The following is a 25,180-nucleotide window of genomic DNA, read 5'->3' as shown; positions in this document are numbered from 1 at the left end:
GATCATAGTGATATATTTGGTGTAATAGTTTAGAAGGAATTCTATATTATTTTGTCGTATATAAAAGCCATCGAGAACGAGCTATCCATAATGTAGTCCCGATTTTTTTTTTGTAATGCAAACAATATGCGAATATTGAATGGACCAAGTTTGATTTTAGACGATTCGTTATAGTACTATCTCATTCTGCCGGTTCCACGTTGATTAGGCTCAGGCTGTGAAATCATTTTCTCCAAAGTATTTATATAACCTTTTGAAGATTTCATGTAATGAATTTCTACGGTATATATATATTAATTACTAAAATATATTTTAAAATTTGATTTACATGAACCAAACGAGGTTTTATAAAATAGATTAATTAGTGCAGACAACTCGTTTATGCAGGAAAATACAGTCATCACCTTTGACCTTTTGAATAAATTTACATATGCATTGCCATTTAAGCACCACCGGAGCTGAGACAGACATCGACAGAGGTGACGTGACCGAGAGCACTTAAAATTCTATTTTACACGGGAATTTGCAATTGTAAGTATTTTTTTAAGACAAGCGTGATGTTGAGCTATTATTCATGTTTTTATACATTAACAAATTTCTAAATTTACGATGCTGTTATCGACTGCGCAGTAATGATTTTGCAAAAATGTCATTCGCGATGTGTGTACGTGCAAAATCGCTCGAGCAGCCGACTCGTTGAGCTGACCGGCTGATTATCCAGGGTCGTATACTATAAGGTCCGCACTCCGTGCGCGGTGTCGTGATTATCCGGGGGGCGACGTGGGGCGAGGTGCATGAGCTTTGAGCGTGCTCAGTCAGCTCAGCTCAGAGCAGAGGTATTACATTTGTGAGCATGCATGCATGGGGAATGATGTGCGATTTTGTGACAATTTTATTATGATACAATAAGTGTTATTCTATAGATTCTGGCCACGATTAATTATTAGTAAAATCTTCCAGAACAATCTAAGTAAATAAGACTAAAATTACTGAAAATGAAACTAAAAATGATTAAAAACAACTTTTTCATCTTGATCAGTAGGGGCACTGGTCCGAGAATAAGGATCGTCCGCATAAACGAGGATATCCTCGCAAACGCGGACAAATTGCATCATTAAAAAAAAGAAAAAGGATTGTCAATCTTTTTTCCTCGGCCCTCTATGGGTGTAGAGTTACTGATAACGCGAGCTGGCAATGCAAAAAAGAATTGTGCGTAATCAAATACCCCCAGTTTTCCGTCTAATTCTACGAGTTGTCCGTCTTCTCGAGGATTTATCATTAAATGTGAAAGTCTCTGTGCTGCGTAAGTGATCGATACATGCATCATGGAGCATCATCGCGGAATGCATCATGGAGCATCATCGCGAAATCCTTTTTTTTTTGCATAGCCAAGATCAGTAATAAGGATCGTCCATGAAAATACAGGTGACGCACTAATTCACACGTTAACTGACAAACACTAAGCATAGGTACACAGTACACACATATAATATATCAACGAACATTTCAGTACAACTTGCCAGTCTAATAGAAAAAAATTTGAATAAATTAATTCATGATTTGACTTGCTAGGGATGTGCATGCAGTTTTTCAATCTTAACATTGTTTGATTTTGAAAAGGTACTTTTGCCTTTGGATTTGATTGAATGTATGCATCAAACAGCACTAGCCGTCATAAACATTTATCTTAAAGTCTTAAAAGATTTATGATATATTGACCTGAGGATAAAAACTTCTTCTTATTACCATTTCACTAAAACCACTTCCAATGTGGTAAACACTTAGCAAGAGATGAAAATCTACTGTTAGTGTTGACAGGGATACCATTGTAGAACTAGAAATTTCTTCATTGTGCTGAACTGCTGATTGGCATCAGTTGCAAGCTTAATTCTTACTGGGAGAAGGTATGTCAAATTCTACCACGTCTCAAAGAAAGAGTGGAGGATTTCTTTTCCATACAACTTGTATAGGTCTCCCACTCCCCAATCAGAAAATAGATAGGGAAAAAAAAATGTAATCACTAATCAGGGAAACCTGACCTACTCATGGGTAACTATGTACTGATGATATCAGGAAGCTAATACAACTCCAAAGTTAAAGTTCCTCATCCTTTTTTTGTTGTAATTAGTGTACCCAAATTTGGGATATCCTGGAACTATTACAAATAGGCAGCGATGACAAAAGGAAGATTGTAAAAGTTATCTCTTTTAAAAGAAATAAAGCATTGATCATGTCCTTATTTTTTAAATCCTGAACAGTGCTAAGTTAATCATGCCAGTCACAAAGGTTCATGCCCGAGAGATCTTTGACAGCCGTGGAAACCCTACGGTTGAGGTTGACCTCACAACCGAATTGGGTAAGTTATTACACTTATTTCCATTTTTAAAATTCTATTGAAAGAGTTGAGGGTAATACACCACCCCTACTCTGCTACTTGGTTTAAAAGAAGAATAATATTGACATGTCAAGTTTTGAGATCAGTTGACAGTTTCGTAGTAAAACTTGGAACACAGTATGTTTTAAATGTTTCAATTGACATTCTCTATCTCTAGAAGAAAAACTTTTAGCATGTATTATAGTTATTCCAGACACGATAAATGTGCTAGAATCGATTGAATTTGAAGTGTGTATTGATGACTGTTCATCCCAGGTACCTTCCGTGCTGCTGTACCGAGTGGTGCTTCAACCGGGATCTATGAGGCCCTGGAGCTGAGGGACAAGGACCCCAAAAGGTTCCTGGGCAAAGGTGAGATTTTATCCAGGTTCATGTTCAGAGGAAAACACTGAACTTAAACTAGAGTCTAAAGGCTGCATGAATAGAAGAGTCACACCTCATGAAGGATATCCTGCTTCACTCCTTGAAAACAGCAGGATGTAAACTTGGTCTTTAGTGGGCCTGTAATACCCTTATCTCCAAGCAATCTTCACTTCATATCTAGTCTTGAGTTACCTAGTTACCTTGAGTTACACTAGTGACATACAGAAGTGGAGAAATGCATTTTTGTTTACAAGAGCTGTGCCCCCTTTTAAAAAAATTTGGTATTACAAAATTGAAGTTTCCTTGCAGTAACTTTCATGTTTTGTAAATTGTCTAATTTAGCAAAGCTTGTTTTTATAGTTTTTCAGAACCCTTTTTGATATTTCAAACCACTTGTGTTTTTTGTTACCTGTCTGCTATTACCTATCTGCTCATTATATATGCTAACAATTTAAATGGCAAATTGTAAAAGGATCATTGACAATCTCTGTATTTTATTTCTTGTTTTTCTTTCAAATGGGTCTGGTCTTTAAAAAAAAAAAAACCAACACAATTTCATTGCACATTGCAACATCAAATATTAATCATACTTTAAGCTGCCTGTGTTTATTCTAAATCACATTCATCATGATTTCCTTGATATACTAATGATATTGCAATGAATTACATTGTTGTTTTGTAGGTGTTGAGAAGGCAGTAAGTAACATCAATGACATCCTTGGTCCTGCACTTATTGCAAAGGTAAGTCACATCTACATACCTTTTTATTTTTTTTAATTTTTATATCATTCTATACCATATCATACATAGATTATGTCATGTTATCGTATATGGATACAAATTAAAATTGAACATTGGGATTAACAAGTTTGCAAAGTAAGATTAGACAGATAGCAATGCAAATGAATGGAAATTAGGATAACAAATTTTGAAAATGAGTGAATCTATTTTCCGTGTAACCTATATCGTGTTTATACATTATGCTTGATGATTTCTTTTTTGCTCCTTTTTCAGAATGTGGATGTGACAAAACAGGGTGACATTGACAGATTGATGCTAGATCTTGATGGAACTGATAATAAAAGTAAGTGATTCAATATATATGATACATGATGAATATATTGTGCCATTGTCTGATTAAACTAGAAAGAAGTTTTATAGTGTTATGCAATGACTTGAAGCTTATATTCAAATTTATGGATGCTAGTGACAATATATTCCATTAACCTGTTATTCATGAACAAACTGCAATACTTGGAATCCAGTCTTTATACATTACTTGTTGCTATGTTGGGTAAGTCTTGGGTTAGCTCACGGGATGTCAAGAACAACCCTTCTTTAAACAGTATGCATAACATTTGAATATGTTAGTAAACCGGTTCATTATACAAGTTTAAGAATATATCATTTAAGGTTTGAATTGGGGAATTAGGGGCACCTTTCAAGAATTTAGTTGGCAGCAGCTGTATCAATCACCTGCAGAATGTAAATCTTTAATGACAGGCAGGTCTCACACACCCTCCGCCAACTCATAAATTTCTCTACAGAACCATGACTGGAAGCAGTCTAAAAGGCTTCAAGTCATTTCTAAGTTGTGGGTCTTTAATTTTGCTGTTTGTGAGTATTGGTACTACTAAAAAAACAGCTCTAATAAGCCAGTTCGTAAAAAGCTTAGGAACGCATGACCCCCAAATATCCACAGATCTTTTACACGATGGAAACATGCATTTTAGAATAATCTCTGCCGAAGTCATGGAGGTGCTTCATGAATACCTTTTGTTTGCCTCTTGAGAAGAATACTTCCACCTGTGTATCAGATAAATGTACTGTGGGTGCATAAGAGAGTACTGATTACATAACTTTCATGAGCATGATACCAGCATTAATCTCGCTGGTTTTACTATTTGGGAACGTATGACCTTTATCTGCCCATGCGCAAATCCTAATTACGAACTTGCTTTATATTAATCTGAAATATTCTGTTTATCATTTTCAGCTGAGCTTGGAGCCAATGCCATCTTGGGTGTCTCCCTAGCCGTGTGCAAGGCTGGAGCAGGCCATAAGAAGGTCCCACTCTATAGACACATTGCTGATCTAGCTGGCAACTCAAATGTTGTCTTGCCATGCCCAGTAAGAATTAATTTCATAATTCTAACAATATGCATAAGTGTACACGTCCACACTGTGTGTGCGCCCCACAATTTTTTATGTAACATATGTTAGGAATGTTTTTAGTTACTTTTGTTTTTGATAATTAGTGATACATAAAAATATCTGAGTAGCAAAAGAACCAATTTGCTCTGTACATGAGATTTCATAATCTTTCATTTTCTTTGTAATTGATGAGAGAATAGTTTTTTTTTTCCCATACAGGGGTCGTGTAGAAACATATTTGCAATAATTAAATCTAAGATGCATGCATGTAGGATTGAAAATCTTTTGGAGGAAAAAATAGAAATTTCAGATTTTTTGTAATACATAGCACAATGGGAGGGGAGCTCGCAAGATACATCACAGTGTTGCCCATTAGTGTTTGACTGAATGAACTTCAAAAAGTCAGAATTGTCTCAAACTTTCACTGACCAGTTCCTCTTAATTTTCTGCTTGTACTCAAACTCAATATCAGGGTGGACTTCCCCTTTAATCGCAAGTCTTTGTAAGACACTGCACAGGAGACAAAATGTGCATGTATGAGATACCAATGCATCAACGAAAAAAATACACGGTGGCGACGGGCGATTCGCCCCCTAAACCTCTGAAATCGCCACGGTAAAAATCAAGACGAGGGCGAAAAAAAATCAATATATCTTGAAAAATCGCCCCCGCCATAAATTAATATTCCCTATGAATTAATAAACCAATTTATTGATGTGTCTGAGTGAAATCTCCGTTCCAACTACCAACTCCAAAACTAGAAACTTCCATCAACATTTTAAAAGTTTTGTGAGTTGCAGCGGATCGGCGGTCGTACCTACTGTAGCTAGATCTACAGCGGTATCCGCCTGCCTGCGCCTAAGCTCCCGGCGGCCGGACAGGCCACCGGCTCCGATGTAGTTTCGTGCACAGCATGATCAATGCATACGCAGTTCGCACACTTTCACAATACACAGAAACGTACTAGCTCAGCTCCAGCGCGCGCCCACACGCTCCTAGTATGAAGCAAATAAGTATTTGCGAGTGACGAGAGTTGAACTGCTAGCGACCAAATTGGTACGTAATATGTTTATTTAGTCTTTTTTCTGGCCCTAATTTTTATCATGGACAATGCAATCCCATTAAAAAAATTGTTATTCTGTCTAAAATTGTGTTATTTCGTCTAAAATTGTGTTATTTATAAGTTAAAACCATTAAATGCGAGTATATTTTTACTGTTGTCCCACATACTGATATATTTTTAATAACGAAACGTGCAAAATCAATGCCGGATTTTTTCCTGTAAAATCGGTATAAAGCAAGTTTCGTACACAGAAATTGAATTTTGTTATAAAAAAAAACCGTAAATAAATATATAAAGGATGTTCCTACTCCTCAGAATTTTTCTTACAACTGTTTAATTAAATAAAATTATTTATATACGATCGATGCCAGGCCAATTGTCATGAGTGATGATGACATCAATTTCTGTCTACGAAATGAAACTAGCTTTGGCTTGGCCTTTAGAATTAGAGTCTATAAAAAAAAAATAAGGCCATGATTTTGCATGTTTCGGCATAACAAATAGACCCTACATCGGTATGTGGGACAACAGTAAAAATATTTACTCACATTTAATGGTTATAAATGGTCTAAATAACACAATTTTAAAGGGAGTTGGTCTACATTTTTTTTTAATGGGATTGCATTGTCCATGATAACAATTAAATTTGGGACAGAAAAAAAGACTAAATAACATATTACCTACCAATTTGGTTGCTAGTAGTATGATGGCTAAGGAAAAACTTATTGTTACAGCTTGCAATATAGTCCGGCAGCCAAATGCAGATTATTGGCCTAACCTTGTTTTAGGGTCTATAGTTTTTTTTTCAATGGATTTTGATTGCCTAGACCTTCTATTTCAAGAATCCGATTGCTGACACTCTGTCAGCCTTGAGCAATTTAAGATATATGACGTCATACAAAATGGCCGCCAAAGTACATGATTTTCCTTTAAAAATGAATAATAAATATATAATAAGGATTTTTTCTACAATTTTTGGCAGCCAAATGTCTGTATCTCTCTAGGACCATCACTAACAAAATGTTTTGTGATGTTGCATGGCCATAGATGACCAGCTTATTTGCATATTTTGAAATAGCGCCCTCTATAAACATATTAATTTGAATAAAATATATGTGCCAGCCAAATGCCAATTTCTTAAATCTATGTCACGTTGAAATCATATTAAATGCTTTTTGGGGGCAACAATTGCAGTTGTGCTGCATAATCTTTCATCGTGTTTGGTACAAATTTAGATAGGGTAGGTGTGGGGAATGGAAGACCCTTAAGCACATTTGCATAATTTACATAAACATGAACAATGTTACACATACAGACATTTTTGTATTCTCTTTAGTATTTTTTCTCTTTATTTTGTAACGAAATTGTGGTCATGATGTAACTGATTAATAAGATAACAATGATTAATGACGTCATCACCAAAGGTCTCTCATTACCTACATGTGTAGGTAATAAGGGACAGTTACAAATCAAGACATTTTAAATACAATTTGAATGAAAATGGGATTGTTATAGTTAGTTCAAACATTTTTTGAAAGAGATATATGGAGCCAATGAACTTACTTAAATTTTGAAACGATTTTAAAACAATGTGGCCCAAAATATTTCTGTAGTTTTTGTTTACAGTAATAAAGGTGTTCTCAATTATGTTAAAATACTTTCAGAATAATGTTCTGGCAATATGACTTTTACATTGATCAAACTCACAGCATAGAAAAAACTTCTTAAAATTGAATGCATTCAAATTAGAATGGTGACACGTACGACCAAATATGTTTCATGATAGTGCCTTTCAACATGAAATGGACAACTGGGGAGAAGTAGGCCCCCATCTTGGACCTGGTGTCCCCAATTACCTACACACATTTCTGATCAGACACCATTCATAATGTGAATTGCAACACCCATTCACAACATACAATGGCCATAAGCTTACTGTGATGGTTGGCACATTTCATAAACTTCCTTTTAAAACTAATTTTTATGAGCCACCCCTAAATATCTGCATACACCACAACATTCAGTGAAAATTGTGTTTTTATATCAGAGCAAATTTTTACGATCAAAATTGCTAATATCTTGGTCAATTTTGCCAATTTTCTCGGAGAGAGAACGCATTGTAGTCTTCGAAATGAATCGGATATATGCAGAAGTGTTGTTTAAGGCCACATATGTCGCTATATCAATATTGGAGCCAACACGGACAGACAGTGATGGGTTCAAGCTTGGTGGTCTCCAATTCCCTACACCTACCCTACATATGTCAAGAAAAAAAAATGGCTATGAAAGAATTCATTTTTCATCAAATCGGTGAGAAGTGGTTTTACGGCACACATTATTATTCAATTGATAGGCTTTATTTAGACCAGCATTGCTCCAACGTCAGTGAATGTGGATAAAGCAGTTGACATCTATACTAGACAGATGCATGAATTTCAAAAGATATTACCTGGTGGATTCTATGACACAATTTCCAAGAAAGTTCAAACCATGGCTGCCATGAAGAAGTCAATGTTGGGATACGAAAATCTATGAAAAGTTGATCTACTCCAGAGTAATAGGACTGCAGACAAGTTCAAGAGAGGTCAATATCAAGGACATTTTGTCATAAGAGCTTTCACCAGTCCCAACAGCACTTTTTGATGATTCTGGAAACGAGCACTCCCATGTCAAAGACGGACTTATAGAATTTGACAAAAGTTGAGATGTCAGCCAGGCATGAGACACTGGAACAACCTTGTACAGTCATTGATGTTTGTGCTCTGCTGTGGATGAAAATCTGATGATTTTTGCTTGGTGTTTGACAGATCCGAGAGTATCTAGAGGTCATAACAGGTCGAGAGTCTTCCAACTGAGTCCCGCGTCACTGCTGCCCTCCAAGAAACTATCTCTTACTATTCGTCGTCGTCGTTGTCATATAGATCATGGCTCACCATTGTGACCCGTTTGATGAGACCTTTTGATCGGCATCTGTCTCCTGCAATCCGGTAGAGTGTCTTTAGTATTTAGAGGGTGGCTAGTGATTTCCCGAAGGTCGTCAGTCCATCTGAGCTTGAGTCTTCCTTTGTTACGTGTTCCTTCAAAGGTACCTTGAATGATAATTTGTCAAGGTTGTCTCCTGATCTTCTGCTAATGTGACCAAACTATTGTAGCTTGTACCGTCAATCCTGGTAGCAAGTGGCGGTTGATCTCCGATGATGGACATTAATTGTGTCCATTGGTGTTGTAATCTCTTCATGATATCCCAAGTAGCTTCCTCCAACACCACATTTCAAAGGCAGATATTGCCGAGCTTCCACCCTCCTTGACAATCATTGACCCAAGAACATTATATAAACTTGTCCACTTGATCAACTTCTTCTCCATCAACCACCATGCTCTGTTGCATGTAGTTAATTTCCACCAATCATGATCTAGGTCTTTTTCCCATTGAGGTAGGGTCCAAATTATTCACTTGCATCCTTCACTCTTTTTTAAAGAGTTCTAGTAGTTCTTCTGATGTTCTTGTTATAAGTGTTGTCAGTGGCATACTGAGCAAAAACATTTAGAGGGGCAGAAAAACAATCTGCATCACCACCACTCATACATGTTACATGCAGGCCCCGCAGAACTTTTTTAAAATCGGGGTGGGGGGGGGGGGGTGAAGTATTTACGATCAGGAAGAGAGGAGCGCAAATTGGCGTGGTGTTCAAGGGGCACAGCCCCTGGAAGCTCAAGGGTTTCAGGCATTTATTAACTGTAAGATGAACATATTTTGATACCTCATTTCACCTCGGGTCACTTTCTTTCTTTCTTTCTAGTTCTCTTCAACATACTTTATACAAAAAGTGAGGGGGCTCGAGTCCCCTGAGCCCCGCTGTTCTGCGGACCCTGACATGTAGGCTTTTAAATAAGCATATTTTTTGCTTGACTGTGAATTTAGGATTTGTCATTTTCCAACATACGCTTAACAAATAATAATTTACTAAAAAGTGAGAAAAAACCCAGGAAAATCATGTCATTTCAGCAACATTTGTAAATCACTGGTATCGAATATATAGAAAAAACAGTTTGAATTTTTTTTGGGGGTTTAACTGTCCCCAACCCCCCCCCCCCCCCAACCCTTCCCCATCAATACGCCAGAGAGTGTTGTATCGTCGGCGTATCTTAGGTTGGTGATCGTTCGTCCACCAACAGAAACTTGACCATAAAATGCCTTTCTCATAATGAATACAGCATAGATAGTGATAGGATGCAGCCTTGACGGACAACTTGACCAATAGTGAACCTTTCGGTGTAGCCATTCTCTGTTCTTACTGTTGCTTCTAGGTATTGGTAGAGCGACTGGATGAGTTGAATTATATATGCTGGAAAGCCCATCCAGCTCATAATCTTCCATAGGCGTTTATGTTGTACGCAGTCAAAAGCTTTGGAAAGATCAATAAAGACAGGGAGAGAAGTTGTTGAAACGTGTCTCTAGTGTTGCTAACTTCACTATCTTTTCATGACAACAAACTACAGTTGATCGACATCGTAATTATATGCGCGAGTCTGCAGGATGATTGGGTGCTCAGAAATAGGCAAAAGCACAAGCAGGCCTTTACCGTCAAGATGAGGTTCCTGTTGAAGTGATTCCAGGCAGTGATGTCATGGCAAGGAAAGGTCTGTCCACAACATAGTTATGATGAAGCAGGCAACATCGAAGTACAGCAAGCGATTTGAATTGATGCTAATGAGAAGATGTATGTTAGGGTCCTAGTGGATGACACAGACGTCTACGTACTACTTTTGCATCGATTATTATCTACATGACGGACTTATAAAACGCCAATGACCATGGAGACGCCCCTTCACAAATTGAACTGTTATTGATGTTCCTGCTAATGTAGACAAGTTAGGAGATATCATTCCATCGATGTTGGCAGGACATGCGTTGACGGGATGCGACACTCTTGGGGCATACTTTGGCATTGGATAGGGTACAATGCTGAAAGTGATGAAGCAGAAGATTCGACTCCCTTAGGACTCAGTTGGCAATGTTGATGCAGCATGGTCATATGTCATCACTCAACCTACTCAATGCTTTGCTTCATGTTATGGACAGTCAAGAACCAACTGAATGTCAGAGGCTCGTATCAACGTGTGGCTATCAAGGGTCCGAAGACTAGGAGCTCCAAATACCCCCAAACCTTGCCTCACTACCTCAAACTACCTCAAGCGTTTGTAGAAAATGTTATTAAAAGAGAGCTCATTTGCAAACATGCGTGTGGAAGCACGCATTACAGTCACGACCTCACTTTGCAGAATTAAGTGTCAAATGACACCCTCTTCCGCATGGAATATTTTAGGGCTCCCAACACTTTAGAGGGCTTTTAAACAAATTTCAAGATTTTGAAGCAAACTTATAAACGGATATAGTCCTGTATCGTATCGGTAGTTCGTAATTTGTAGGTTAATTTAAAAGAATCTAGTACCTTAGAATACAAATCTAGTTTCTTAACGCTGTCACTGAAAATGGGCATTTATCACCATATGCCACCTCATATCTATGGGACAGAGAGCATAAAATTCAACCATGTTTTCTTCGAGTATAAAATTACAAAATAAAAATAAATGTGCAGCACAATTTTTACTCACTGTATCCAGTGCATCTGACTCATGACATATGATAATCTCATGTTAGAAATTGGTATTTGGCCATCATTTTGAACTATTCAAGTTGATGTGTCTATAGAGGGCGCCATTCCGAATTATGCAAATTTGCATATCATTTGTGATCATACAGCATCGCAATTTTTATTTAGTGATGATTCTAGAAAAAATTAAGATATTTGACTGCCATTTAATGTAGTAAAATGCTGTTAAAACTTTTTATATCATTAATTTTGGTTAAAAAGGGGATTTTGGCGGCCATTTTTTATGACGTCACATATCTCAAATTGCTCAATGCTGACAGAGTGTCAGCAATCGAATTCTTCAAATTGATGGTCTAAGGAACTATAATCCGAAGAAAAAAAAACTATAGACCCTAAAACAAGGTATATCGAGATGGCTGCCGGACTAATATGGCTTTAAGGAAGTAGCCCCTTGGTTTTTTTTAGGCAATGGGGAAAAGTAGCCCCCATAAAAAAATTAATTCCTAGCCCGCGTGTCAGTGATAATATTTTCTTAGGATATGAAAAACGAACAGTTAAACAAAACACTCCTTTTGACAAGTTTTAGTTACCGGTACATGTATATGTAAATCATAAAGCCACACGTTTAACACAAAGTGAATAAATCATGGGTATCTGAATGTCTGCAATACTCTACATGACATATGTACACTACAATTGTATCTATATTTGCCTTTGCTTGGAATTTAATTAGGTAAAACCGTGTTTAAAAAAAATACAACCTTTAAAAAAAAAAGCCCCCCTGAGCTCCAAAATAGCCACCGCAAAATAATTAAGGGGGGCTATTTTTTTAAGGGAAAATCTGAAAAGAGCCCTCGTAAAAAAAAAAGTAATTTTTTGGTTGCAATGCATGCATTGTTATATGATATTAGAAAGCAGGATCATATTGCATCATCCATCATCTGTTCATCTATCCTACAGGCTTTTAATGTGATCAATGGAGGTAGCCATGCTGGTAACAAGCTTGCTATGCAGGAATTCATGCTGCTTCCTACAGGTGAGTAAACAGGCAGGAACCAGTTTCTCGAAAGAGTCATAAGTCTAAGTTCTTGGACATCCTGTAAAAACGCATGTTAATTTTTAAACACACATTATAATGGGATGTCCAAGAAGTTAGACTTCTGACGGTTTCAAAGCAAACGGCCCCCTGGTGTTCACATGAATCCTAGTCAGTCAATCACACTGAAAATTGTATAAATATCAGTGTTCAGAAATGAGGAATTCTTAGAGATATAAAGGTCATGTACATTTTTGTTAAGCCCTTGATACTTTCATCAAATTTATTTTATTTTAGATGACATAGAGGAAGATACTAGCCATACAAGGCTGATGTGAAGTTTTTTGCTCCAATAAAAAAGTAATAACTTTGAGGTAGAAAAAAGTTTTGGATTCGATCACGGAAAGTAAATTGTAACAACGGCAACCTGGACTAAACATGTTAAAGCTACCAGTCTACACACAGGCTGTCTCCAAGCACAGCGCTGACATTGATGTCTCAGAGCCATCGGGATGGAAGGATCCTAGTGTAGAGCCATTATCTACCATTTCTAGCAGATATTTACACTACAAATCACAGGAAATCATGGATAGATTACCCAACGCTCTCGTATATATTTCTTCTGATACCAGGAGAATAACATGAGACTATATTTAACATGTTTCTTTCCAACTTATATTTTGCTACTGAACCTGTACATAAGCTTTAAACATGTCTATCATTATGTAAGAGCTTTTGCTTGATCAATAAATAATAAATAAAAGTGATTTGTCTGTTTCCTCTATGTAGGAGCTAGCTCGTTCAAGGAAGCGATGCGCATGGGAGCTGAGATCTACCAGAACCTCAAGTCTGTCATCAAGAAGAAGTATGGGCAGGATGGTAAGATGATATATTCATTGAAAGTCAATTAACATAACCCAATTCCCCTCTTTGTCAAATAGCAGATTTTGAATGGTTTGATTTGATTTTACTGAACTACAGTCAAACCTGTCTATAGCGACTGCCCAAGGGAAACTCAAAAAGTGGTCTTTGTAGACAGGTTCCTTTAGTACATGTTTCAATGAGAAATGGTGGTCACTAAAGCAGGTTGTACTGTACTTTATTGCGATCCTAAACCTCACCCAATCCTTATCCATTTAGCAGTCTGCTTGTCTGATTTTCAGCTTTCTTTTAGAGTAGTGTCCTTTTAAGGCCTCCATTTTACATCCTATCCGAGGTACAGGGTATTTTCCACTGTAACAAAGCCTGCCTCTTTGCAACTGGAGGGGAACGCTAACACATGACACAGGCTTTGGTCATCCGCCTGGGTTGGATTCGAACCCATCATCTTTGGGTACTATCAAATTCATGATGTTATTTACCTTTTGCTCATTACGTAATCAAGAGATGTATATTATCTTCTTTTTTTGCAGCTACCAATGTAGGAGATGAAGGTGGATTTGCTCCCAACATCTTGGACAACCAAGAAGGTAAAAATTTGTTTTCAAAGAATTCTCCTTACTTTTATTACTGTCATTGACATAATTTCAGAGGGAATTATCTGGAGGACATTCCTAACCATTGAACATGCTTTGAATGTATTATGCTCTGTATGAACATGGATTGTTTTGACATGGAAAGTATAGAGACAATCACCAAAACATTTCCTTTTATTTTCATGATTTTGTATTTTAATAAGTCTAGGCAGCCTTTGTAGCTTGTTATTCAGTTTTATATTTTTTCTCAATCTACCCGGTAGTATGGATGGTTTCATTCATTTTCAGTGATTAAACATAAAAAATAACACTTTATCTCTCCCTATATGTATATGATCTGTTTATGCATTGGGGATTGGGACAATTGACATTGGACCAAATGACAGTTTCCCTTATTATATCTACATGTGCATTATCTATGCTTTGGGGATTGGACAAATATCAGTGGACCAAATGGAGATTTTCTGTGTATGATCTGCGCATATGTTTTGCGGAGCATAATAATATTATCGTTTCTTGAGCACCTTATGGGATGGATATAAATGCTATAGATATCCCATATTATTATTCTCATTATTGGACCAATTGGCAATTTACCTTTTGTACATGTGCATTATCTATGCATTGGGGACTGACTCCATTGCATTGGACCAAATAGCAAATGCTTTGTATCTGTTCATGCATTGGGAATGGGACTAATGGATGTTGGACCAAATGACAATGTTTCTTTTCTCTACTTGAATCATATACAGCATTGAACCTGATCATGGAAGCTATTGAGAAGGCTGGATACTCTGGTAAGATTGAGATTGGGATGGATGTAGCCGCTTCAGAGTTCCACAGAGATGGCAAATATGACCTGGATTTCAAGAACCCCAAGACCAACCCCAACGACCATGTAAGAACTTTGATTATAGCCATAATAATTGTAAATGTTTGATGCATAAATGGGGTGTTTTTTCTTCCATCACATCCTATATCACAAGTGATGATCTGATATTTGTTCTTGTGACAATTGCCAGAGGCTTTGTTTCATCAAAAGTTTAGGGTTATATATATATTTTAATTTTCTCCTTCTCCTTCATCTTCTTCTCCTCCTTCTTCTTCCTCTCCTCCTTCTTCCTTTTCTTTGTCTTTATTTATTTCTTTATTACCAAAGACAAAATTCAGAAAGGGTACATGTATACAAAACAAGAGTGGTTAATGAAGTGGGGTCACATGGTTTTCTTCTGTATTATTATTAGTTTTTTCACCCATTTACAGATCACCTCTGACCAACTTGGTGATATCTACATGGGTTTCATCAAAGATTATCCAGGTATGTAGTCGTAATTAGAATCACACCTTTTGAAAAATGAACACATTGTTGTAGTAAACTGAGGCGTTTTGGGGGTTGTTATTTGCACTAAATCAATGGCATTTGGGGATGAAAAAGTAGCTGCACACAAGAAAGGTCCTACAAGTAGTCACTGACCTGTTCGTCATATGGTCTTATACTAAAATATGCTGTGTGGTATGCTTTAAGAAACGCAGCTTTTAAAGGGGCTGTAGCATGACGAGACTGTGTCTTTCACGTGGCACTCGGGGCCAATCGGGCATTTTGTTTCATGCCACGTTCTTGCAAAACGGGAAGCGTTTGCAGAAAATGCGTAGGATGAGGGCCAAAGCAGGACAAGGCTTGAAATGCGTGGCAGAATTTTCAAAATATTCAAAATTTTGGCACGATTAATTTGGTGGATAACTTTCGTGAACACTTCGCGAACTAAGCATATCCTACCAGTGTCGGTACTGACCGGTGCGTGCGAATGCCCGAGTGGCACGCATGTTTACGACCAGTTCACGACGGCTGCGCATACTTCCCGCATCGGCTGCGTATACTTCCCGCACAGTTTTCACATTACTTGCGCATGGTCTACGCATGCGCAATACATGTTCAAGAAAGGTTGTCACAAATCACGTTTCATCATGGAATCCAGCATGGCATCAATTACTAGTAGCTCTTCCTCTTCTGAGGCTGAAATGCCTGAAGTTGTAAAGCAGCAGATTGTTGGGGATCACACTAAACCACAGCGCAGTCCCTGTAAGGCGCAAAACAATGGCAAGAAGAGATATAGTGGGTCAACAAAGAATATCTCAGTCTTCAACTGGACAGATGAGGCTAGACAGATTGTAGCTGACTACATCAAAGAGAAACCACAACTATATGACAACAAGCAAAAGGAGTGGTTGAATACAGCCGCTAAGACAAGACTATGGACTCAAGCAGGAGCCCAACTTGACCCCCCTGCAACTGGTAAGTGTCTTTTCTTTAGACACTCGGCTAGCCGTGCCCATATTACATATCAACCCCCTTCTTGGTTGCTCTTGGGACCGATGGGAAAAGGGTTTCATCAGCCACAGTTTGAGAGCAAAGGCATCATCACCAACAAAGTGGTATGGGATGGGCTTGTCATCGTTGGGAATGGTTTCTGGCTGAGGCAGACCTGCTCTGTCTTCATCTACTGCCTCGTGCAAATTGCAGTGATTCCAAGTTCCTCCGTCGGATGCTCGACCTTCTGCTCCAACATCTACATACTTTTATCCTGCATCTGCAACTGTCATTAGTACAATGCTGTGGAATCCTTTGTAGTTATAAAACAAAGATCCAGATTTTGGTGGCTTTTTAATTGGAACGTGCTTGCCATCAACAGCTCCCAAGCAATTGTGGTAGTTCCATCTGCTGCTGAACTTCTGAGCCACAGCCTTCCATTGATCTCCTGTCTTTGGACAACTGAGCATCTCACCCTTAGGGTAGACCTCAATTATTGCAGCGCATACTTCCAGTACAAACTTCGAGATTGTGCTCTCGTCAACTCGAAAGCTGTATTGTAAGCTAGCATATGAATTTCCGGTGGCTAAATGTCAGAGGGTAGCAGCCAATTTGAGTCCAACTTTTAGTGGTTTTCTCATAAATGTGGTATGTTTCTTGAGATGAGGGGTCACGTTTTCAACCATCTCTTCAAACAGGTCAGGTGGAATTCTCAAGTAGTTTTTGTAGCCCTTTGCATCCTCCTTATGCAGGTCGGTCAATAGCTGGTCAAAGTGTCCATACACCTGGCGTCTTGATTTTATTTAGAGCTTTTACTCCCCTCAATATTTACAGAGCTCTTTTGGACCTTTCCAGAGCAAATTTTTATGCCTCCGGTACGAAGTAGCCGGAGGCATTATGTTTTCGGGTTGTCCGTCCGTCCGTACGTCCGTACGTACGTACGTACGTCCCGTTCTCGTGATCGCGTTATCTGAAGAACTGGTTGATGGATTCCTGCCAAACTTTGGTCATGTATGTATCTTGTAGAGCCGATGAACTGATTAGATTTTGGGGTTACGAGGTCAAAGGTCAAAGGTCACAGGGCTCATTATGTATGCAAAACGAGCTCGTGATCGCGTTATCTGAAGAACTGGTTGATGGATTCCTGCCAAACTTTGATCATGTATGTATCTTGTAGAGCCGATGAACTGATTAGATTTTGGGGTCACGAGGTCAAAGGTCAAAGGTCACAGGGCTCATTATGTATGCAAAACGAGCTCATGATCGCGTTATCTGAAGAACCGATTGATGGATTCCTGCCAAACTTTGGTCATGTATGTATCTTGTAGAGCCGATGAACTGATTAGATTTTGGGGTCACGAGGTCAAAGGTCAAAGGTCACAGGGCTCATTATGTATGCAAAACGAGCTCGTGATCGCGTTATCTGAAGAACCGATTGATGGATTGCTGCCAAACTTTGGTCATGTATGTTACTTGCAAAGCCGAAAAACTGATTAGATTTTGAGGTCACGAGGTCAAAGGTCAAAGGCCACAGGGCTCATTATGTATGCAAAACGAGCTTGTGATCGCGTTATCTGAAGAACCGATTGATAGATTGCTGCCAAACTTAGGTCATGTATGTTACTTGCAGAGCCGATGAACTGATTAGATGTAGGGGTCACAAGATCAAAGGTCAAAGGCCACAGGGCACATTATGTATGCAAAAACAGCTCGTGATCGCGTTATCTCAAGAACCGATTGATGGATTCCTGCCAACTTAGGTCATGTATGTTTCTTGCAGAGCCAATGAACTGAGTAGATTCTTGGTTCATAAGGTCAAAGGTCATTGGCTCATGTATGCAAAAATAGCTCGTAATCACAATATTCTGAGAACCTGTTAATGGATTACAATTGAACTTGAATTCGAAAAATTTCTTCTGTTTTGGTTTGTAAAATTGCTCTATGACGGAGGCACATTTTCGACTGCGCGCAGTCGAAGTTCCATCTAGTTTTCCTGTGTATCTGTTTAGTGCTCCATAATAACCTTTTCGATTGTTTCAATCTTGTCTGCTGCCAACTGATACTGAGACTCATTTCAGATACTGATCTCGAGGTTCGAGAAGAGGCTGCTTTCAAATGAGACGCCTTGCTTAGATCTTCATTAGATGCTTGGCTAGATCGTAATCCCAATTCCAATGCACTGATGTCCTGAGACTCAGTAGATTGTTCAATTCAATTCAATTCAATTTATTTTGCCAAGCAATAAAAAACATACAGAGTAAAACAAAAGCAGCATACAAATTTTCGCACAATTACAATTACTAACATAGATAAAACAGAAATGCACAGAATCAATTTACAAACACGAATAATACAAAGGAAATTGCTAAGACTGGTAGCAGCCAGAAAGGAGGTGGTCCTTATATGCGGATAGTGATCCACCAGTGCCTGCTGTCAACTCTGTCACTGAAATTTGAGTGTCCACCAGAGACATAGCACGACTTGGATGTCAATTAGACTGCTCTCATGCTTCCTGCTGCCGCATCAGTGCTGACAAATTTGGCCTTCTTGAGGGACACCCTGAAGTCTGGTATCTCTCAATCCTTCCCAACAAATATACGTTGGTTCTTTCCCTCTCGAAATATTGGTTCATTGATATTGACATGCTGGTCATCTTCTATCATGTTCGGGTATGTGTGACCAACAGTTGCATGGAATGTCTCCTTTCCATCCAGCGTCTCCACGTTGGCATCGTTGTTGTCCTAGGCGCTAGCTGTTGCCAAGTTTGGTTGAAGTGTAGGGATTCACTAGATACAAACTGGTATGATCAGAGATCAGACAGGAATTGGACATTAAAACACCTTTAATCAGGCTACAACGGCCTCCGAAACAACGATAAGAATATCACAGACAACTGTCCATTTTTACAACTCCCGATCACGATCACGTTCATATCGGTATTGGTATCGGTTGACGATAACAATCCCTATAGAAGGGCAATGCCATCTGGAGCATCATTTATTTCATTTCATTTCCAGGAACATAAAGGAGTATAACAAAGAACACAAGAAAACAAATTACAATAATAAATACAATACCAGGAAAAAGTCATCAACTAATGCCTGACAATTACCAAAAGAAACTGAGTTTCTGTAGGAGGCTCTCCTCATTAGTTGATGGTATAATACTTAACTTTACACAATATACATAAACGACATAAGATATATATATAATTATATACGAAAATAGATGCAAAAGATAGATCGTGAGATCATAAATATAAAATAATCATGTGTTGTTCAGGTTGTAAATAAAAACGGGTGAAACGCTGCTGAACGGCTTATGTTGGTCATCTGCAACGGAAAAGGCAAATTCACTCTCAATTCCTTTGGTTTCACTACAACTTATACAGTGTCCTGATCTGTTCAAACCTGCAGGGCTATCTTGGATCCTAGGAGTCAGTGATGCCAATCCTAGACCAAGCACTGTGTTTTTCCAAGGTCTTGTGGAACCTTGTGTCACTTTGTATGTCGCATCAGATGACATGCCATTTACCTGTCGCTCAACTGATTCTTTTTGTGCCCTGCAACTTGATCCCATACCACAAAGGAGAGTTCTAAAAAAACAAAGCTAACTGTCCTGGTATCTGTGCAGCGCACTCCTTCCAGTTTGGGACTGTGACAGGTTTAGGTGTATTTGTCTTTGGAACCTTCAAGATTTCAGATCAGAGATGAAGGGCAGCACATCTCAATTTGCTGTCCTCCTCGTATCTTATGGAATCTTTATCTAGACGGGCCCTTGCCTCTTCTTCAGAGAGTACGGAACAGTAGATAAAATTTCCTCTCCGTTGGTCTGCTAGGGCTGTCTTGATGTTGTCTTTGAAATGATCTTTAATTTTTATCATCAAATTTTGGCCTGTGTAGGAATGAATATTTGTCTCAGCAATAACTATGACTTCCTTTTTGTACATTCCAAGTAAACTACTCAACAACACAGTATGTTTCTTCTCAATCACTTCATCATGGATGTGAGAAATTGAAGAATCAAAGGCCTTCTTGTGAGATAAAACATGCAAACCATCTTCAGAGGGACATTGATCATCAGTCTCTTTGAGGAACGAAATACGGCAAGACTTATGATATTCTGCATCCTTTGCGATGAGATCAACACTGCTCCAAATGACACTTTTGATGCGTTCGTTGTTTGAATATCTAACCCACTCATGAGATATTATCTCACAGCCGCCAACTGTTGCAATCTTCAACCTTGGTTCTCCTCGTCGATGCTTCTTTTTATCAGCCCTTGCCACAAAATGTGCTTGTTCCTTTCACCAAACCTTCTTGATCCGACTTGAGAATAATGCTGTAGCGTCTGGTTTTGATACATTGACGTTTAGCTAGTTGTTCTTAATCGGCTTGCTGGCTATCTTTTGATCGTTTCACGGCGGTGAATTTCCTGTGACAAAAGCTATGATAGAAACAGTTGTAGTCTTGCTCAGTGGATTCCGTAATCTTTTGCGTGACTTCAAAGTATTTGTCGGATTTCAAAAGTTTACGCTGACTTGCAGCGCGTTTCATTGTTGCCCAGGTCTTCTGACATAGCTTTACCAGCTTGTTTCCCTCTGTTCTAGCCATGTGGCATATGTAGCAGCTCGGAACAGCTCCAAAAAGTATCTTGCAATATATGATACAGAAATAGTAAAATTGTAGATACATTTCAAACATGTTTATTCTTTAGATAATTGAACACTCCACTTGTTAAAAATAAGCTTACTATTTTTGTTAGTGCTCCATTATAACCTTCTTGATTGATTTAATCTTGTCTGCTTCCGATTGTAGTTGTGTCGATTGAAGATTGCTTTGACCAAGATGACTGGGCAGCCTGGACCAAGTTCTGCGGTTCTACTGATATCCAGATTGTCGGTGATGATTTGACTGTAACCAACCCCAAGCGTATCAAACGGGCCGTCGATGTGAAGGCCTGTAACTGCCTGCTTCTCAAGGTCAACCAGATTGGGTCTGTCACAGAGTCCATTGAGGCGTAAGTCAAGATTTACCTGTCTTACAAAGGTTCAGACAAAGTGTAGTATGTGCAGCCAGGGGAGGGGGTCCAAAGGGGTACCCCCCCCTCCACACACAGACACCTACACACCCTCACACTGAGTCAGTGAGTCATATGAGAGCTTGTTCGATTTACATTGGGAGGATTAAAAGCAAAAATGTTGCCTCTGACTCCTTCCTGACAACCCTGTATGTTCAATGGAGAAAGTTAAACACATTTGCTAACATATTGTATTTTCCTGATTTGCATGTAGATGAAAATATAACGTTATAATTATAGTTCTTTTTGCTGACTGGTGACAGAAGATTAATACAAAGATAAAAAAGAGACAAAATAACAGTATATATTCTTATGCAAGAGGGTTTGGGAAGATGAGGATTTTCGAATGAAGTTGTTGAGGTGTTTATTCAGAAATGTCTATTTACATACAGATGTTCTTTACTTTTTCTTATCTGTACACACCAATCAGGAGCCTAACACTATATTAAAAAAAAAAAAGAAGAAGAACAAATTATCATTCATGAAAATACAGGTTATAAATCACCTTCAAAAAAATGATCTTTGTCGAAATCTCACTTGTCATGTTTAGGTGTAAGCTTGCCCAGAGCAGTGGATGGGGTGTGATGGTAAGCCATCGTAGCGGTGAGACCGAAGACACATTCATTGCTGACTTGGTGGTTGGTCTGTGCACTGGACAGATCAAGACTGGAGCTCCATGCAGATCAGAGAGGCTTGCTAAATACAACCAGATCCTCAGGTAACTACTTGATATGATGATGGCTTCTCACATAGCACTTGTATCCATCATGCTGAGCATGATCCTCAGGGCTTGATGACATTATTACCCCTGTCATTGAAAGGTGGCAAAAGTTACTAGCACTCAAGAATATCAGGTACCCATTTACAATTTTACACCTAGGTGGATAGTGGTAAATGTAGATAGGCTCATTGCCCATGGGAATTGGGTGTCTCATATTAATAGTAATGAGAGAATTTTACATTTTAGATTTACAAATTTTACATCAGTAAGGTCTTGTTAATATGCCTTCTCAATTCGTAACTCATCATGCCCAAATTTTAGGATGCCCATTTCTTTTACTAAATTTAAATTGAAGAGTCCAATCTTAGCACCTTATTGTCTATCTCTCATGAAACGAGGTTTTGTTGCTGGTGTCAATCATGATCTCATGAAATACACAGTAAAACCTGTCTATAATGGCCACCAAAGGGAAACAGAAAATGTTTCCACTGTAGACAGGTGGTCTTTATAGAGAGGTGGCCACCAAGACCAATTTAACTGTAGTTTCCACTTTATTTAATTGCATTCTTGTATTATTATTGTTGTTTGTAACTAATTATTTTCTTGTATCAGGCATAAATGTTCATTTCTATTCTGCCCTATCTCTATTTCCTACTTTTCTAACCGCATAGGGACTTTCTTTGTGTCAGGGATATGCGCTATACAAATAATGTTCATTATTATTATTATTATTTTTCTTGTATGCCTGCAGGATCGAGGAAGAACTAGGAAACAAAGCAATCTTCGCTGGCAAGAAGTTCCGCCATGCTATCAATCTCATCAAGTAAAGATGTCTAACTCATTGGCCGATGGAACTGGATTATCGTGCTTTTTAATACCCTTTGTAACACAAGTATGAATACCCATAGTTTGATAACCTCCCAAGAAAGGTATGCAGGTATTTGTGATGGTTTGAATATTTTCCTCTGTTTGAGAATGCGCTCTTAGAGGACGTGGATGATAGTTGGTGTTCATTGCATGTTATTGATATACTCTTAAACTTGAAGCACTGAAATCTTTAACCAATATATATATGTTAGCCATCTCTGTCATATCCTATGTACCCTAGATGTTCAAAATGTCTCCCTCTAACACCCACTTTATGCCAGCCGTTTACTGAGCTTAGCTTCTGTGAGGCGATGTGACATGTTGAACAATGATTTTGGATGGTGCCCTCTTTGAGCAATAAACGGTCAAGAAAACACTCCATACATTACCTTGATATAACATTTGTGTCATTGTGTACCATCACCATCATTATTCTGTGAGTTTTCATTGTATCACTTGAAATTTGAAAAATGAGTGATCTACAATTTAGTCTTCTCCGTTTCCAAATGAGAACAGTCTACCATGACAATTGTACTATCCTTTAACAGGAAAGCCATTTTGCACATAAGTGCAAACTGGAATTGAATCTAGAGGCTTTATATTTCGTACGATGATTAGTAACCTAGAAACTAAAACGAATTGACGGGTTAGTACTTGCTGTGTGTTGTGAATTATTTTTTTTAACTTTCCAAACACTGCCTCCAAATAAGGAATATTTGAAAGAAGTGGACTGGCACGACAATAGTTATCTGGTCTGATACACACAATCCCTCATGGCTCACAATTTATAATTGTTATATTTTTGTTTGTTGCTTACAAAGTGTTGCTTCATTGATCAATGGTGTAATGCCAATTTTTGTTCTCCAATTGAGTGAATTGCATTGGACATAAATATTATGCTGTAAGATTAATAGTGTGCTCAGTACAGAGCTCCGAACTAATGCATCTACTCGTTCCTTGTATCTTCATCTCAAATGCACACTACAGGCTCCAACTCGTATGAAAAGCAACTTGTTTTCAGCCGGTCTAAATAATGGGAAAAAAATATAAATATTATGGTAAATCATATTTTATGTTAACGAGTATTGAACAGTAGCTGGGAGTGATATTTGAAATACCAATGATAGTTTTGCAATCACTGATAGTCTATGTATAATAGTACTCTTTTTGAAAAAGATTTAAATCTGTTGTGAACAGTTAAGCTTCCATGGTATTGATAGCTTTAAGTTAATCAGCCAGATCTCCATCTACATTGTATTGTCGTAAATGTATTTCACCCCCGTGCACAGTTAATATATCTATTTGAATAGAGACAGTTTATCTATTATCACCGCAGTAACATCCATCAAAAAGATATATACCATTTCAATCGTAAAGGCAATTCTATTTTCCCTTTGTACGCAAATGAAGAGATATATGAAGAAATATTTGAACCATACTCTGAGAGGATGATGAAGTTATTTAATAACTGTTTGGTGTTTATTAGGTGTGCAGTAATAAAATGGTAAAAATTACAGAATCTGTGTATCAATTGCTTTAGTTTGCGTAGTTGTCTGTTATTTATGTGCATTTAACATGTATGCATTGTTCCAGCGGTCATGGGAAAACCAGGGAAGTCATGGAAAAAATACGTTCCTCTAGAAAGTCATGGAAAATGAAGAAAAAAATCTTCCAATGTCATGAAAAGTCATTGAAGTTGGTTGTACACACTGTAGGTGTGGGACTGTGGGCCATGTGTGGCTATGGCAGCCTTCCAATCTGAACTGACAATGGGCGTGGCATTTGTATGCTACTTGGATGCCGACGAACTGATACTTAAAGTCATGGAATTTGGTCCTAAAATTCCTGTGGGAACCTTGTTTATGGTATATGGAGCAGTGGACAACAAGAAGAGAAAAAGGTGACACAGAGAGAGAAGAGGATAGACAGAGAGAGAGAGAGAGAGAGAAGGGGAGAAAGAAAGAGAAAAGGGGGAGAAAGAGAGAGAGAGAGAGAAGGTGGAGGGAGGAAGAGAGAGAGAGAGAGAGAGAGAGAAGAGGGAGGAAGAAGAGAGAGATAGAGAGCACCTCGTGTCGGACATAATTATCTTAATAAATATTAATTG

The 25,180-nt window shown here is 38.2% G+C and overlaps 1 protein-coding gene across 1 annotated transcript; it reads left to right on the top strand.

Annotated features, from left to right (window-relative positions):
* Window positions 1-429: 429 nt before the first annotated feature.
* On the top strand, window positions 430-24,595 carry LOC115918697 (enolase-like). The gene is made up of 14 exons (XM_030987164.1): window positions 430-531; window positions 2,259-2,356; window positions 2,651-2,746; window positions 3,441-3,499; window positions 3,773-3,842; window positions 4,755-4,888; window positions 12,551-12,626; window positions 13,416-13,505; window positions 14,039-14,095; window positions 14,854-14,999; window positions 15,365-15,419; window positions 21,227-21,428; window positions 22,039-22,206; window positions 22,961-24,595. The coding sequence occupies exons 2-14, from the start codon at window positions 2,272-2,274 to the stop codon at window positions 23,034-23,036; spliced, it is 1,314 nt and encodes a 437-aa protein (XP_030843024.1). The 5' UTR covers window positions 430-531; window positions 2,259-2,271; the 3' UTR covers window positions 23,037-24,595.
* The last annotated feature ends 585 nt before the right edge of the window (window positions 24,596-25,180 follow it).

This window comes from Strongylocentrotus purpuratus, unplaced genomic scaffold (assembly GCF_000002235.5).
Source record: "Strongylocentrotus purpuratus isolate Spur 01 unplaced genomic scaffold, Spur_5.0 spur5_scaffold_16, whole genome shotgun sequence".
Taxonomy (NCBI): Eukaryota; Metazoa; Echinodermata; class Echinoidea; order Camarodonta; family Strongylocentrotidae; genus Strongylocentrotus; species Strongylocentrotus purpuratus.
This window is presented reverse-complemented; position numbering and strand designations above follow the sequence as displayed.

Bases quoted from the DNA above. Each gene is read 5' to 3' on its own strand.
- LOC115918697 (XM_030987164.1), top strand. From the start codon at position 2,272: ATGCCAGTCACAAAGGTTCATGCCCGAGAGATCTTTGACAGCCGTGGA. The intron at 2,747-3,440 runs GTGAGATTTTAT...GTTGTTTTGTAG, and splicing joins CAAAAGGTTCCTGGGCAAAG to GTGTTGAGAAGGCAGTAAGT. The intron at 21,429-22,038 runs GTAAGTCAAGAT...TGTCATGTTTAG, and splicing joins GTCACAGAGTCCATTGAGGC to GTGTAAGCTTGCCCAGAGCA.